Below are 15,947 nucleotides of genomic sequence, written 5' to 3'. Positions count from 1 at the left end.
TGTTTATGTAGCAAGTTCTCGGTGCACATTACAAAAAACTCATGGTCAAAATTAATCTGGAGCCATCCACAACAGCATCTCTCATAGCCCTTGTGTTTCTTTGGGATGTTAAAAGTTCGTAAAAGAAAAGGAAAAAAAAAAAAGGAAAATTTAACCTGCGCAACCTTCATTTTGGCAAGGCAGCACTAGCGGATGGGGCCGCAAGAAAGTAAGGCGTAACACACATAACACTCCCTCACATTCCACGGTCTCCGCGTGTGCCCTTCGCCGTGAAGGGTGCGTGCACCCGCTCTCCGCGTGCACCCGCTCCCTGAAGTTTCGTTTACTGCCGTTATTGTGAAGCGAGCGTTGGCAGTTTCGTGGCCCTCGCTCGTTATGCGCGCCGCGATATTTCATGACTCGCACTCAAGATTCTGGTTTCAGCCTCACTGGCTGTTCGTTCGCACCTCGTGCCCTTCTCCTCCACTTCGTCTCTCTTCCTTCCTCGAGCACTCCTTGGGGCGCCCGTTTGAGGGGAGCGTTTGCCGTCTCCGCTGACTTCCGTACTCCCAGGCAGCCGCACTGTAACCGGTATTTCGTTTCCCGCAACTGCACTATAAACGATACGTGTATACATAGAGTGCTATGGGAAAATTAACGGGAGTCTGAAAAAACCGCACTATATCCGGTCCTGCACTATAAGCGGTTACGTTATAAGTGGTCTATACTGTACCGTGGGATCTTGTTGATATGATCTTCACGGGAATCGGAAAATAAATCATATTATCCACCTAAATTGTATTAAATGGAAAAGAAATAGAAACATATTATCCCGAAAAACATATTATGCAGAATCGTATCAACGAGATTCCACTGCATAAAAAACCCACAGGCACCATGTGACCCCCCAGCAGCATGAAACAAAACCGAACAGTGGAAAAATTTCTTATTTAGACAACAATAATCAAAGAACATCTCTAGCAAACAAGCTTCCTTTACGCCAGGGGTTCTCAGTCTCAGGTACGTTCATCTCAGGGAACCCTGCTAAGCTCCACAAAGTGCCAAGGAACCCCCCCCCCCGATTTAACCGAATTATCGAGGGTATCAAGAAAACAAACAAATGCTGCACTACGTCCACACGCTTTTATTTACTCAATGAATCGTCAAATCTTGTTTCTATTTAGCACAAGACCAGTGCGGAAGCTGAAATTCTCTTCATCTCATGACTGATTAGCGCTAGCAGCGGCGAAGGCCTCGCGACATCCTTCGCGGCGCGCGTTTTCATCTGAGACGCGCTTTGCACCAACGGGCGCACATCCCGATTATTTTTTCGCCACTCAGCTGCTCGCCAACAAATTGTCCGTCCATCGCGATGTAGCCGGTGCTTTTTATCTTCGACAGCTTTGCACTGAGTAAAAGCGAAACTACTGCTTGCCGCAACCGCTGTCGACGAAACCGCGGCCGCTGTCGACGCGATCATGGACGGCGATCTTGCGGTTCAGAAGGCAGGCGGCTGACGCACGCACCAAGTCAAAACGAAACTACCTTTCGCTGCAAGAAGTGCGGACGAAACTGCGGTCGCTATCGACGCTGCCACGGGAGGCGACTACGCAGTTGTGAAGGCACGCAGCCGACGCGCGCATCGAGTGAAAAAGAAACTACTATTTGCCGCAACTTCTGCGGACGAAACTGCGGTGGTTATCGACGCGATCAGAGATAGCGACTACGCACTTACGGAGGCACGTGGCGAGCCGCCAACGCGGTGTTACGCGCGGCGATAAACGCAAGAATAAAGGCTTTAAAGGCACAATTAGGCACGAAGCGCTTCGGCGTTGCTGTCAGTCACGTGCCGCGTGCGATTGCCGCTGAGGACCACGGCGATGCGGACTGCGCCGCTTCGTTTGTAGCCAATATTGCTTAAAGGAATCTTGGTTGCTTTTGGTGATGTTACCATCCTGTCCTGAAGGCTGCCGTGTGCCTGTGTCTGTGGCATGTGTGTGTAGATAGGTGAAATATCTTCACTGTTTCGATTTGTTTCACGCTACTGTCACGTGGTGCCTGTGGGTTCTTTATGTAAGTGTGTTCCTTGAATAAAAAATTTCAGTTGCGAATCAGAAATTTCAGTTGCGAATCAGAACTTTGTCTTTTGCCTTACTTTCTTGTGGTCCCATCCGTTAGCACTCCCTTTCCAAGATGATGAATCATCAACTCACCCAATTAAGGGGGGACCTGGGTCTTGGACTAAAAATTTTGTAGAATCTTTATTCTTTGACGTATAGTGCTGAAAACTTGTACATATATGTAATGTTATGTGCTTATTTCCAATATAAGGTCCGTTTTCGTATATGTCTTTTGGTTTGAAATTTTATGCAAGCTTTCTTTAATTATCTTCCGGAAAGATTTGCCAATTATGTGTTCCTTAGATATCACTAAACAGGGTATTAATGGTTTCTGTACGATTCAAGGAGTGCAACAAAATGAATCTTATTGCTCTGCCTTACCTAGAACAAGAGTTGCGAGACTTCAAAGCTTGAAACTCGAAAAAGTTTTTCTGGTGACTAATTCAATACCTCGTAACTCGTGTTCTAGGTGCGGCAGACCAACAAGGTTGGTTTTGTTGCACTCCTTGAATCATACAGAAGCCACTGATGCCCTATTTAGTGATATCTAGAAAACACATAATTGGCAAATCTTTCTGGAAGATAATTAAAGGAAACTTGTGTGAAATTTGAACCAAAAGAGATAAATGAAAATTGGCCTTATATTCGTAATAAGCACATAACATTACATATATATAAAAGTTTTCAGCACTATACGTCAAAGAATAAATATTCTACAAAATTTTAGTCCGAGACCCATGTCCCCCCTTAATGACTATGTAACTTTAACGAAGCTACTAACAAGACTGCTTTTTTTTTCTTTTTTCTACGCTACTGTACAGTCATCAGCAGTGCCTACTGATAACAGCTCGTTTGAGATAGCTTACATACGAGCATGCGCAGCCACACTGATGGGACTGCCTACACGTTTTTCACCTTGCCGATCACCGTGGCTTCCGCAGCTGCAGTCAAGTGATCTCTAGTGAAGGCACTGCAGAGCCTTGAAACAAAAGCAGAGACAAGTCTTGATGCATAGTGACCTGAAAGTTGTGTGCAGAAACTTCGAAGTAGAGCAATCACTTTTGGCTCCGCTCTACCAAACTATTATTATTGTTCTGTGTACAACATGCATTACTTTCAGCACAGAACTTGGCAACCTGTCACCATTGCCGACAGCTGGATCTTCAAAACATTGCCGTCAACTAGTGTGTCAGGAACCAATATCACCTGATACTATGTTGAATAGCATGAAGAAAGGGATGAGCCTGATCATTGCAGTTAAATTTCATGCTTTAAGACAAGTTCAACACTGAATGCATGCAAATGCAAATTTCAGAGCAGCATGTGCCAAGATATGTTTTATCTCTGCTTTCGTTCCAGTGCCCTGCAGTGCCTTCACTGGCGTAGGCAATCCCACCAGTGTGGCTGTGTACGCTCGGATGCAAACTATCTCAAACCAGGCATTATTGGTTGATGTTGTCTGTGCAGGTAAAAGCACGCCAATGTCACAAACAATGCTGCTCATAACTGTACAGTATCTGTAATAATGAAAGACACTAAACCCCCCCCTACCCTTTTTTTTTTTTAACAATGAAACTGTGACAGTAGTGTTCAGAGAACTAATATGTCAGCTAGCAGGCCGCATGTGGAGAGTGCACAACATATGCCACTACTCTTGGAAATCATGAGAATGGCAGGTAATTTTGGGGGATATGAGTACAGTCAAATCTCAACGATTCGAACTCGAAGGGGTCCGAAAATTTGTTCGAATTAAAAGAAGTTCTAATTAAAAGAAGGACTTATTCTTGAAGTATTCATGCACCATAGCAAGATGTACGAAGGGTGCGAGTAGTGAAATATCACAGCACGCAAGCACACAGCGAGTCAGGACTACGATACTGCCCACGCCGGCCAACGCTCGTTTCCCGATAACGGGAGAAAACTAAACTTAATGGAGCAGGCTAAGCTGACGCCGGGCCGACGGCGCCGGCATTGCGACGGGCGTGCACGGAGATTATCAAAGGTGAGGGAGGAGGGCGGCAGGGAAGCAGATTTGGTCTCAGCAATTCTGCCACTTCGGTGGCAGTGGCTTCAGTGGTTCCTCTCGCCCTTCCTCTCAACTCTCTCGTAGCTCCCTCACCTTCGACTGTCTCCTTCGACTGACACCTGCTACGCGCTGCAACATGCAGCCTCCAAGCCACCCTTGGAATCAATATAGTGAAGCTTAAGCTATCTGTTGTTGCATATGCAATAGAAAATTAGAGCTGTGAAAAACTCCTGCAGTGCAACAAAAAACGAAGCCTGCAATGTATGACTAAATGACATTATCTCCTCTGCATTTTTGTGGGGTGCCCTTTGAATTTTTTTTTCTGCTGGAGTGGGCAGCACATCAGAACTGTTTTTCAGAAAGCCGAGTGCACCCAAATGAAAAAACGTTGTAGCATTGTGAGATGTGCATAGACAAGCTTCCACACATTCTTTCCCAGTGCATGCTCACATGATTCAAGGCCAAGCATCATGGCAAAGGATCTTGCAATGCTCCAATTATGGCATTTTGTGATGAGAATACATGCGCACAAAGTTATGTTGAATAGCACCCATCAAATAAAATAGGCGTATATTATACAGTACAACCCCGATGTTACGTTCCCGGTTGCTGCATTTTCCCGGCTGTTACGTCGTTTTCAGCCGCTCCCGGCACAGCTCCCATAGAACCCAATGCATTGGTAACCCCGCTGTTACATCGCAACTGTGGGACCGTTCCCGCATCATACGTTGCGAACTGCCACCACGCACCTGCCCGAGTGGCCATTTTGACTTTTCATGTCGCTTGGCTTGGTTGCTTGACGATGGCATTGGCCGCCCAAAGTGCCGGAGGCGACACTTATGACATATTTTCGGTTTCCGCCAGCAAAAGTATGGCCCCTGAGATCCGTATTTGCTATCTAAAGATGGTGTCTATGACACGTTGCGGCCCTAAAATTGGTTTTGGCTCATAGATGTTCTGTATAAAGTCCAAGGGCAATAACGCCGTCGCCGCGCCGTATGCTGTATGTGCGAGTGAAAGCGTGCGAGGGGAGCCGAAGACCGCGTCTAAATCTCATGCAGGATAGAAAGAAAAGCAGGGAGGAAGCGCGTCTTCCATTGCGCTCGAGGCACCAGCGAGGGAGCGAGGGGGGAGGAATAGCGAGCAGCGTTGTGCTCTGGCATCAACTGCGTACTGTGCGGTGGCCGTATCTTGAAAGCTATCTGCGTTGGGGGCAGAGTCTACGCAGTGTAGGTGTGTCGGCAGCTCGTAGCTTTGTGCGTGCTGTGTGTTCTCGGCGCTCAGTTTGCGTTGAAGCGATAAACAGCACGAAGGTCACTTCACTCGCTTCTGCAGCGGCGCTTAAATTCCTCACGCCAACATTTGACAGCGCGTGTCCGCGCACAACAAGTGTGATGTGTTCATGTTTGCCTGTGGGCGCTGACACCATGCTTGTTAATATAGTTAATAAGCGAATGTTTAAAAGTTTATATGGACGATAAAACTACTATTCTTACTTTGTATAGCTGTCTACTAATTTGCTATCGCAATTGATACTTCGGCTGTTGGGCAAAACTACGACTTTTTTTCACACGTAAGAATTAAAATAATATTGTGTCCAGTTCAACAATACTCCCATTTCAAAATTTTTCCTGTTTCCCGGTTCTTACGTTTTTTTTTACGGTCCTGTGAAAAACGTATCAGCGGGGTTCTACTGTACAAAGATGCGACCTGAACAGTGTGCTTCTAGTAAAGACATTGATAAAGAATGTGTGCACAGTGATTTAGCTTAATTCTCAACACAAACACGTAAAACAAAAAGAGTCATTCTTACATTTGGCAAGAATGATTCTTTCCTGCCTGTCTAACTGTAACAGCCACCATATTTACACTTCTTTTAAGTGAAAACAGGTCTGGGCATATGTGTGCGACATTTGCTGAGAGATAAAAGAAAAGAAAGAAAAACAACAGAAGGGGAGAACTGCAATAGGGAGTTTATCTAAATGACACACGAAGATGCTGCTGATGTAAAGAAATATCTTCAACTGATGACACCAATTTCTGACCTACTCAAGGCAGCCCCACCTTTTTTGAAGATATTGTCAATGTCAACAATGAAGTGGGAGTTCATGGTCTTGTAAAAGTGATGGCATTCTGTGCACCGTCAATGGCAGTGACTGGCAGATGACAAGAGCCACAACGATTTTGTTGAAAATATTCTATGGTTGCATCTGCAGCAGCAGGTTGATGTAAGACTGCATGTGCTGTTCTCGCATGAGGCCAATGCACAAGAGGAGCATTGTCATATTGTGCGGCAAGCTACCTCAAGAATTTTTAAAAGGGTGAATGGCAGTTTAGAATCGTGAATTATCTTAGCAAATAAAGCGATGGTATGTTGATAGCACATATCAGTGGACTAACTAATGTGTCATTGCAAGTACATAAAGCACAAGCAGACAAGGACGGAGGCAAGGACATGTATTCTGTCACATCTCATCTCGTCCTTACCTCTACATCAGGCGCGTAGCCAGGGGGGGGGGGCTGATGGGGCTTCAGCCCCCCCCTGAAATTTTTTCGTGCTGGCATGCACCGCCGACCAAAACTACCACCGACGCCGGGAATCATTCTGGATTCTGCCTACAATGTCTTTTTCACGCTCGAAAATACATTTCCGCACGAACATTGCGAACTCGGGCTAGATTTCGCGACAATGTCCATGCACCTGGAGTCACATAACGCAAGGAGCGCCATCCGAGCACAAACTTTCAACGGCTTTTCGATAGCGAGCGCACGCGTTGCGGCATCTCGCAGCGGCCGCGGAATATACGGAGCGCATGGATTTCAATTACGAAACTTTATGGGTGTAAAGTTCTCATAAACTTTTGACGCGAAAGGTGCGCTGACATTTCCAAAGGCATGCTTTAAAAGATTTTCAATTCTAGAACTTTATGTGGTTAATGTTCTTATAAACTTGGGCCAAAATGCGCGCACTGGAGCCCTCCTGCCCTAGCCGTTCCAGAAATAGAAGCACGCGCTCGCAATCTTCCACACACACGAAAATACTAAATATCACCGGGACTGTCAGCTAGCAGCTGATACTTTTCTCCAAACATTTTCAGGAAGCGTGCCCAATGTGATGGATCAGCTGGACCAGGGCAGGCAAAGTAAAATATGAGAAAACAGAAGAAAGCAAACAACCTATTATTGAGATTTTTTTTTTTTTTTTTGCGGGCGACAAGGTCTGGCTCTCCATGCCACAGATACAGTGGCCCTATGGGTTTAAGCAATGCCCCTGCTGAAAATTCAGGCATTTTCAGAGTGCTTCTTTGCATGTGAGCTGATTGTGGTGATACATATCTGAAGAACCATTTGGAAAGTTGCCCCAGTAATGCCTCGTATTTAAGCCCAGACGCACAAAACCAAATAGAAATTTGTGGTGACATTATCAAAGAAAGCCTAGATTCAAAAGCAGGCTGCTTCTCCATACTTCCTGACGAAACGACGGACATCGCTGGAATCGAACAGCCCACTGTTTCTGCAAGGTACCTAAACAAGTATGCCAACGACATCAAGGGAGCGTTTTATGTTTTAATACCGGAATAGATGCCCATCTCTCATTGCGACAGCAGGTTCTATGTAAATGTGTAAATACTGCTGCAGCTTCTAGTCACCCTTCCAGTGACCACTGCCAGCGCAGAGAGAATATTTTTTTAGCAAGAGTTTACTAAAAACTACTTGCGCTCTACAATGTCTTTGGAACGCATGGTTAGGCTGGCGCTTCTATACACTCACAGAGACGTCGGCATCAACGTGTCCGAAGTCATTGACCGCTTCGCTCAACTTTCCCGCCGAGAGAAGTTTGTCCTTTAGATAGCGAAGCAGCAAAAATCAATGCAAGTAAAAAGCACTGTTCCTTCAGGTTCATAAGTTCTTAATTATGAAAACGTATGACTGTTCATTAGCTTTTAAAACCGCAGAAATTTTCACGCGAATACAAAAATTACGAGAATACCAATAACCAATTTTGACCGACCTTGATCATTGAAAGCCCCGCCCACGCGGCGTTCGCCAAAAACACACTCGGATATTGGGTAGTTCAACTTACCGCATCATCTGTGGCCTTCGTTTGTTCTTTTCTTTCATTTTCAGCTACATGCTTTTATTTCTTTTTTGAAACGAAGGAATACCCTCCTTTAATTTTGGGTGCAGAATAATTGTTGACGTTGTGGAGGCAGTTAAATTACACATTTTCGTACTGATTTATGCATTATTCCTCTATTATTCTACCCACATGGCGATGTCGCGACCGCTGCATGGCCCAAGTACATAACACGATTTCTGGGATCATAGTTATGTTCTTGCCTAGATCATCTGTATTTCTGTGCGCAAAGTTACTATCTGTGACTGAGCAACATGTTTATTTGTCTTATTTGACGCATTATATACACTGACGTTTGCTTAAATACGTAGATTTATTGGAGACTCATACGTATTTTTAAATATCTTATTGAGAGGTTTTGTGTATACAAGCAGTGAACTTTGTTTCCAGCGACTCTTTTTTTGCCCTTAAGCGAGTTGTATCTTCGCATTTGTATATTCCATTCTATCTTCGCATTTCTAATATATATTTTGCAGAACTCCCACTTTTTATTTGTACTCACTGCTGCGAGTATTATCTCGTTGTAATTACAATACACGACGAGTTACAGCTGCTCCTGCGCAATCGATTGCAACGAGGGATAGCGTCATTGAGGTTTCTTCCTGGCCGTTGCACATGTAGAAAAATGTAAACAAGGTTATTGAATGACAAAGATTCATCAAAATATTTTTCCTCAACTTATTCATTTCATGGCCTTTGCGTTTTTCATATAAGCTGCATGCACTGCTTTGCTGGTTTCGAACTGATATTGACCCTTTTCGCGGCGATCCCGTGGGCGCTGCCATATTTGATCACGTGGTGACGCGTCCATTGCTTGCCTCAACTGCCTCCGTTGCCTCCTTGTTTGCAATGAAAGTGTATGACGCCGGCACGGCTTAGAAAACCTCTGTTTTCGGAGATATCGTAGACGGTGACTAGGTGGACGACACGAAGCTTTGATCACAGCTTCAGAGAACATGCAAAAGCGCTTTCGGAGCTGATTAAGCTATGTCCAAACGGCGCAAGCAGTGTATATGGTGCTTCTTCTAAAAGCGGGGATAAATATGCATTCCAAGCTTTCCGATTATGAATTCAGTCAGCATTAGTGTGTTTAGCTCTTTGTTCTTTATTCGGCAAATATTTTGAAGCAGTGGCTTGTCAGTTTCTGACTCAGTGAAGTTCCTCGGTGCGGCCACTATCTGATTATTTTCTGCCTAATCACTCGCGGGTGTGCTCAGTTCTGAATCTGATAGATTTGTTCTTGCTGCGCACAAGGCTTGAAACGTAGCTGTTTTGTGCATTGTAATACCTTGTAGCAAATATATATTACAGCTAGTAACTTGCTTACTCTTGTGGACCGTCACGAAACATTCAGCTTTGACCATTGGTGCGCCATATGTGAAGTCCGTCATTTATTGTGTGTACACAGTGCGCATATATTCAAGTGTGCATCCATTCGCTTATTCTTGATACGTCGGCGATAGAGTGGGCGTAAGTTTTCCTGCCATTCGGGACAGATGTGTATAGATAACATGCGCGAAACTTACTATGACAGGAAGCGGCGCTACTCCCTTTGTCATTGTTTAACGAGTAGTACTCACTCTTGCCGACGTTCTGGAGATGAAGCCCTTTCTTTGAAGGTTAGCGATACAAGGCTGGCGGATGAGCAAATTTCTGTATCCTCGAGGAAATCCGTACATCACGAAGTGCCGGTAACACTTTGGGACAGTTGCAGCAGCGGTCCGCGAATTTCGCCACACAGATTCATTCTATTCCTTAACATGCCAGTCACCATTTTTGCAGCCAACTACTGCACACGTCTTCAATCCACATTATTCAATCTAGCGTTATTGGAGCACAGTGTGTTAGCGAAAACTCAATTGCATTTCCGACAGCTGATAGCACAGAAGCAAGGTAGAAGCGGTAATGTATTCGTGCGCGGTCGCTGAGGAGAGGTATGGCGCGCCGCCGTGAGCGCCATCTCGTTTCTCTAAAACAAACTGCTCCGCGAAAAGGGTCAATAGTTTTAAAGTTCATGTAATGTTTTCTTTACTTATTAATTAGACAAAAAAATGCGGAAGCATTACTGTCAGTTATTTCTGCCACAATTTTTGGGGCATACGAATATATTCTTTTATGAACACATACATATTTTTAACGGACAGTGCATAGCGTTCAATAATTCGTTTGCAGCATCTATTATACAATGGAATTGGCAATGCAGTTATTATTCATGCATTTTATCCCTCGACAAATTCTATAAGGAGGAGGCCGCGCTGCAACCTAAGCCCCCCCCGAACAAAATTTCTGGCTACGCCACTGCTCTACATATAATTATATGTTAGAATGTTTGCAGCCCTTCATTTTTATGTGCGCGAACAGATAATTATATTCTTGCACTCTCATAGGGGTCAAATTAACACTACCATATTTTCCAGTCTGCAAGTCGCACCTTTGTATAAGTCGCACCCCACTCAAAACAACAGTTTTTCCGGAAAAAACGTATGTAAGTCACACCGGTGTATAAGATGCACCTGTTCATTCCGTAAGCGATTTAAAAAAATTAGTGACGTTTCAACGCTGATCACGCACAAGCGTATTATGGGTGCCATATATTTCCTATACAATTGCGATAGCAATGATACGGACACTCCGCGCGTGCTTCTGCCGTCGTGGTTGCCGCTATGTTCCGTATTAAGTCCAAGGGTGATAACATGGTCCCCTGCGCACTGTATGCTGTATGTGTGAGTGAAAGCGTGCGACGGTACGCCGAATCGCACACAAGGGAGGAAAGCGGGAAGGCAGCGCAGGAAGGAGGGGTGGCTTGTACTCTGTTCACAACTGCATAGTGGCGCACGCCGTATCTTGAAAGTGATCTGCAGACGGAATCTGCAGACTTGCGGTCGGTCTGCCACTGCTTGCGTTGCTGCTCCGTCGTCCTCGCACGACGCTCAGCAACTCGATCACGAGAAGAACCCGTTATCTCCATAGCGCGTACACAACCCAGCGCACTTCACGTGGCCATAGTAGCACCCAATCTAATTTTTGCAACAGTCTTTCCGGAAAAAAAACAAAAACATATATAAGTCGTACTATTCTAGAAGACGCACCGACAAAAATTGAAGAAAAAAAAAGAAAGTTTGACTTATACACCGGAAAATACAGTCGTTGTAGCTAACTTAAAAAATTTACCTCGAGTGATGAAATGAAGACTTTACAAGGGTTGAAATGTAAAACATTTGCTCGGCCATCCAAAGCAAATCACCCCCCTAATAGCAACAAGCCTTCAGTAATACCTATGATAAACTGGACAACCAGCCTGACCTACCTGTGGCCAGGCTCGTAGTCAGAACTTTGTGAAGTCCTAAAACAGCACTAAGCAAAGCAACAAGTAGAATTGATCGAGCAGCCATATGGACACCACAGAAACAAGAAGGGACTGCTTCAAGGGGCTTTTAATAAACAAAGAAAGTAGTAGTTCCCTGCAATGCGCACTGCCTTGCATAATACATAATAATTTTGCACACATAATGGCTGAGAAAGAAGTCAAACTTACAGTGATGGTTAACTTGCGTTTGCTGGAATCTGCCTGCTTGAGAAGTGCTGAGAGCTGAAGCAGCGTTATCTAAACAAAAATGAAACATTGATTAGATGAATGTGAAGAATGAGACAGCTAAAGGAAAGGCCCATGAACAAAAATGTTTGACATCTGTTCCAGCTGTCATCAAAGCATGATGACAAAAGCTCTGTTTTTGTCTGTGGCACTCTACAAAAAATGTGGGCGACGTTCTTACATAACACTGTTATATTACGACAGATGTGTGGAAACATTGGACTCCGCACAGTGAATGTAATACTGTGCAATACCGTGGAGTAAAAGTGTAATACCATGAAAAAACATATCAGTACCAACTCTCCTACCTTGCAATGCATTTCACACATTACCCAAACACAGCAGCAACACAATAAGTCCATCGTCCACCTTCCTTTTGCCCTCCTTATGGATCATCTTCTCCCACTTTACTAGATACGGACACTAAATTTATGTACGACTGTACAGACAAGGCAGGAGATAAAAGCGTTAACCCTTTATGAAATGTTGCCAAGAGGTAACATATCAGGAACAATCTTTTTTTGGCCCAGTTTCGGTATTGAGGACGAAGTTTCTGGCTAAATGCCTTCAGGCAACACTGAGTCACAGGCTGCAAACACTATTTCTTGATTTAGAGCAAGAACAAAGGATGAGGTACAAGAAGTTTGGCACACGCCTTACGTTTTTTTTTTTGCACGGTCCGAGGACCTTTGGGCTGCAGTGGTGTCCCACACGATGTGAAGCAAATCAAATTTACACCTACGTTTCATATATCATGAGTGTTGTCTGTACAAATTTCAAACAAAGTTGGGGTGAAGACCAATTACAGTTTTCTGCATGGCGTTTCCTCCTAATTGCTGAAAAAATTGTTGAATATGCTTACTCACAATGTATTTTGCACATTTAAGTAGAAAATCATTTTTTTTCTGGTATTTATATCCCGTCTATAAAAGCTTCACATTTTTTGATGTGGTGCACCAGAAGATTATCTGCAACTATAGAAGGGCACAATTAGCCCATTCTCGCTCTAAAAAGAGCATTGCACTGTTGGCACTGGGAGTTCAAATGAAGAGCAAAGTTTCATTATTTTTACAGTGCCAGTGCATCAGTGTGACGTCCTGGATCCCGAAGTATTTTTCACATTTTGGAAGTTGTGGCTCAGTAAAAGTTCATGAAACTTGTGAAGTCCAGTCTCTGAATATTTTAAAACACAATGTTCTCCACCATTATCAACAAAATTTTAACTCTTTCACCATCATGAGAAAATAGGTGCTTTGTAGGTTACGCCACATTTGTTTTTCTGAGGGAACTACTGCACTCTATCTTTTATGCAATACATAAACAAAAAGCAGAATGAATGCATTTGTCACGCATAAACACTTTATTAATGAGATGTGATAAAAAGATATCAATTGCCAGAATCATGATTGTGGGATAAAATTTACCAAGTTTGTAAAGACACGCTTGTATCTACTGAGAAAAAAATAATGAAGATTATAAGATATACAAAAGTATTGTCTAACAGGCACTATCTCCCAAAAAATTAAAAAATTTTATTGAACAGGTATTCCGCAAAAGAAGTTAACTGCAAGCACTACAGTTGGGCGTGCCGGGCTGCAGTTGCCAATGTTCCAGGCTGGTTTGCGTCATCATCGGTCTCAAAGTCAAAAGTCTGATGAAAAAGCCGCATCCTCAGACTCGCTGCTGCTCGATCCATCAATAAAATCAGCCGCAGACGCAGCAGAATCACGAGATCTGCGATCTTTCGAAGCGCACGCGCCACTCTCGGAGGCAGCCATTCTTGCTTTTTACTTGATGATTGCAAAGCTTCGGACCGCGTTCCAAGAATTAACACCTGGCGGGAAAAAAGCGAACTGCTTCCAAAACAAAAATATAGTTCTCCTCCTTCACGTCCGATGGCGCTGTTTGTCCATGAGTGACGCGGAAGTTCTCGAAAGCGGCGTTTCAAATCATCAATAGCGGGCTAATGATGCCCAATGGGTGCGGTACGGAAAGATAACTAGGCATGAGCAGATCCCCTCAATATCCACGACATCACAGTGAGCTGGCCAGGGAAATTTAAGGTGATGTCGCCACCCAAATCTATTCTTGTGCCTTTTCTGGCTTGCCAAGCCTCTTCTCATAATAAAAGTGCCTTTATTGATATTGTAGTAGGGTAATTTACTAATACAGACAAAATTATTTTTTTATTTAGTGTCTCTCTGATGTCTATTGTCTTACGCTCCATGGTTAATTAGTAGTAGAAACCGGAACTTTGGGCACTAAGAAATGCTGCTTTAGGTGCCTATAACAGTCTTAGTACTAAGGCTGTCATTTAAGGCATATATAGGCCCCAAATACTGTTATTTAGGCATGTATACGCTCAATAAATAAGAGCTACCACTGTGCATCTAAGGATAAATTATATTTTCTAAAGAAAGTAGCCTACTAAACTCCTGTTTTGTTAAATTCACCTTATTTTCTCAATAAAATGGAATAAGGCAAGTTGCATAGGTTACAACATTTATCTGAAATTTAGTGGGACTAGACACCACAAGAAAAGTTGTGAAAGCAGTAACAAACAAGCACCATCTCAAGATTTCCAGGTTTTTGTATATTCTTGTAAGAAAACGTTATATTTGTTCGTTTTGAATACTTCAACAACTTCGAATACTGAAATTCAAGTTGAAGCGAATATCGAATAGAATAATATTCAATAGAATAATTGTAATCATTGACTATTCGCATAAGCCTACTTATTACAGTGCTTAAAGGGGTTCTGAAGCACCCTTCGGGCTTGGTGAAAAAATACAGTCCACGGATAGCATACGCTGCTGTGAACATTTCCGCCAAATTTTGCAGTCGTGAGAGGCATGTGCAGCTCATAAGCAGAGTGTGAAGTTAACCTTTTCTCAAACATTCTCTTTTCAACAGAAGCCTGCGCCTCACTCTTTTTTGGACCCTTTATTTCATAATACATACAGTTAAACCTGGATATAACGAAATTGACAAATTCCCGAAAAACTTCATTATAAAGAGGATTTCGTTATATGCAGGTTCGGCACGAAAATTCGAAAAAGAAACGCTTACCGTATTTACTCGGTTCTAACGCGCTCTCAATTGTGTAACGCACATCCGTTTTCTGTTTTCGTCGAAGCACTCATCCTTGGAATGTCACACCAGGTACCGGATGCGTGGACGCGTGTCGTTTTGCACAAGCGCAAGGCATCGAAAAACGAAGAGCGAGCGTCACGAGGGCGTCGTAGCGTCATATAGTGTTACAGTAGAACCCCACTGTTACGTTTCCGGGGGCTTCGTTTTCCCGGCTGTTACGTCGTTTTGGGCCGGTCCCGGCACAGCTCCCATAGAACCCGATGCATTGGTAACCCCGCTGTTGCGTCGCAACTGTGGGACCGTTCCCGCATCATACGTTGCGAACTGCCACCCCGTGCCGGCCCGAGCAGCCATTTTGACTTTTCATGTCGCGTGGCTTGGTGACTTGATGATGGCACTGGCCGCCCAAAGTGTCGGGGGCGACAACTATGACGTATTTTTGGTTTCCGCCAGCAAAAGTATGGCCCTTGAGATCCGCTATATAAAGATTTGATTTGCTATATAAAGATGGTGTCTATGATGCGTTGTGGCCCTAAAATTGGTTTTGGCTCATAGACATTCCGTATAAAGTCCAGAGACGATAACGCGCGCGGTCGCGCGGGCCGTATCTTGAAAGCAATCTGCGTTGGGGCAGAGTCTAGCAGTGTAGGTGCGTCGGTGGCTCGTAGCTTTGTGTGTGCTGTGTGTTCTCGGCGCTCAGTTTGCGTTGAAGCGATAGACAACAGCACGAAGGTCACTTTGCTCGCTTCTCCAGCGGCGCTTCCACACGCCGCCAGCGTGTGACAGCGCGTGTCCGCACTCATCGAGTGTGATGTGTCACAGCGTGTACCAGTGCCTTGGCAACATCAACTGGAAAAGGAGAGAGTGCCGGCTTGGCGGGCTAGGCCAGCTGCAGGATCAGGTTTAAATGAAGGGAGGGGGAAAGGTCACGTCCGCGGCGGCAAGATAGCCGGGTCGAGGGATGCAAGCCCGCCTCGCACACGCACGCACGCACACGGG

At 44.3% G+C, this 15,947-nt stretch overlaps 1 protein-coding gene across 4 annotated transcripts in view; it reads right to left on the bottom strand.

The window, feature by feature from the left end:
* The window catches only part of LOC119436549 (E3 ubiquitin-protein ligase UBR4-like), a 465,665-nt gene that overhangs the window by 240,505 nt on the left and 209,213 nt on the right, over nucleotides 1-15,947 (bottom strand). For all 4 annotated transcript variants that reach the window (XM_037703422.2, XM_037703424.2, XM_037703425.2 and 1 more), the window contains one exon: nucleotides 11,799-11,867. In XM_037703422.2, the coding sequence (XP_037559350.1) occupies nucleotides 11,799-11,867 (69 nt within the window). The remainder of the gene's footprint in view (nucleotides 1-11,798; nucleotides 11,868-15,947) is intronic.

The sequence above is a fragment of the Dermacentor silvarum genome, chromosome 1 (assembly GCF_013339745.2).
Source record: "Dermacentor silvarum isolate Dsil-2018 chromosome 1, BIME_Dsil_1.4, whole genome shotgun sequence".
In the NCBI taxonomy this organism is placed as follows: Eukaryota; Metazoa; Arthropoda; class Arachnida; order Ixodida; family Ixodidae; genus Dermacentor; species Dermacentor silvarum.
The sequence above is the reverse complement of the archived record's forward strand: the minus strand, read 5'-3'. Positions and strand labels throughout refer to the sequence as shown.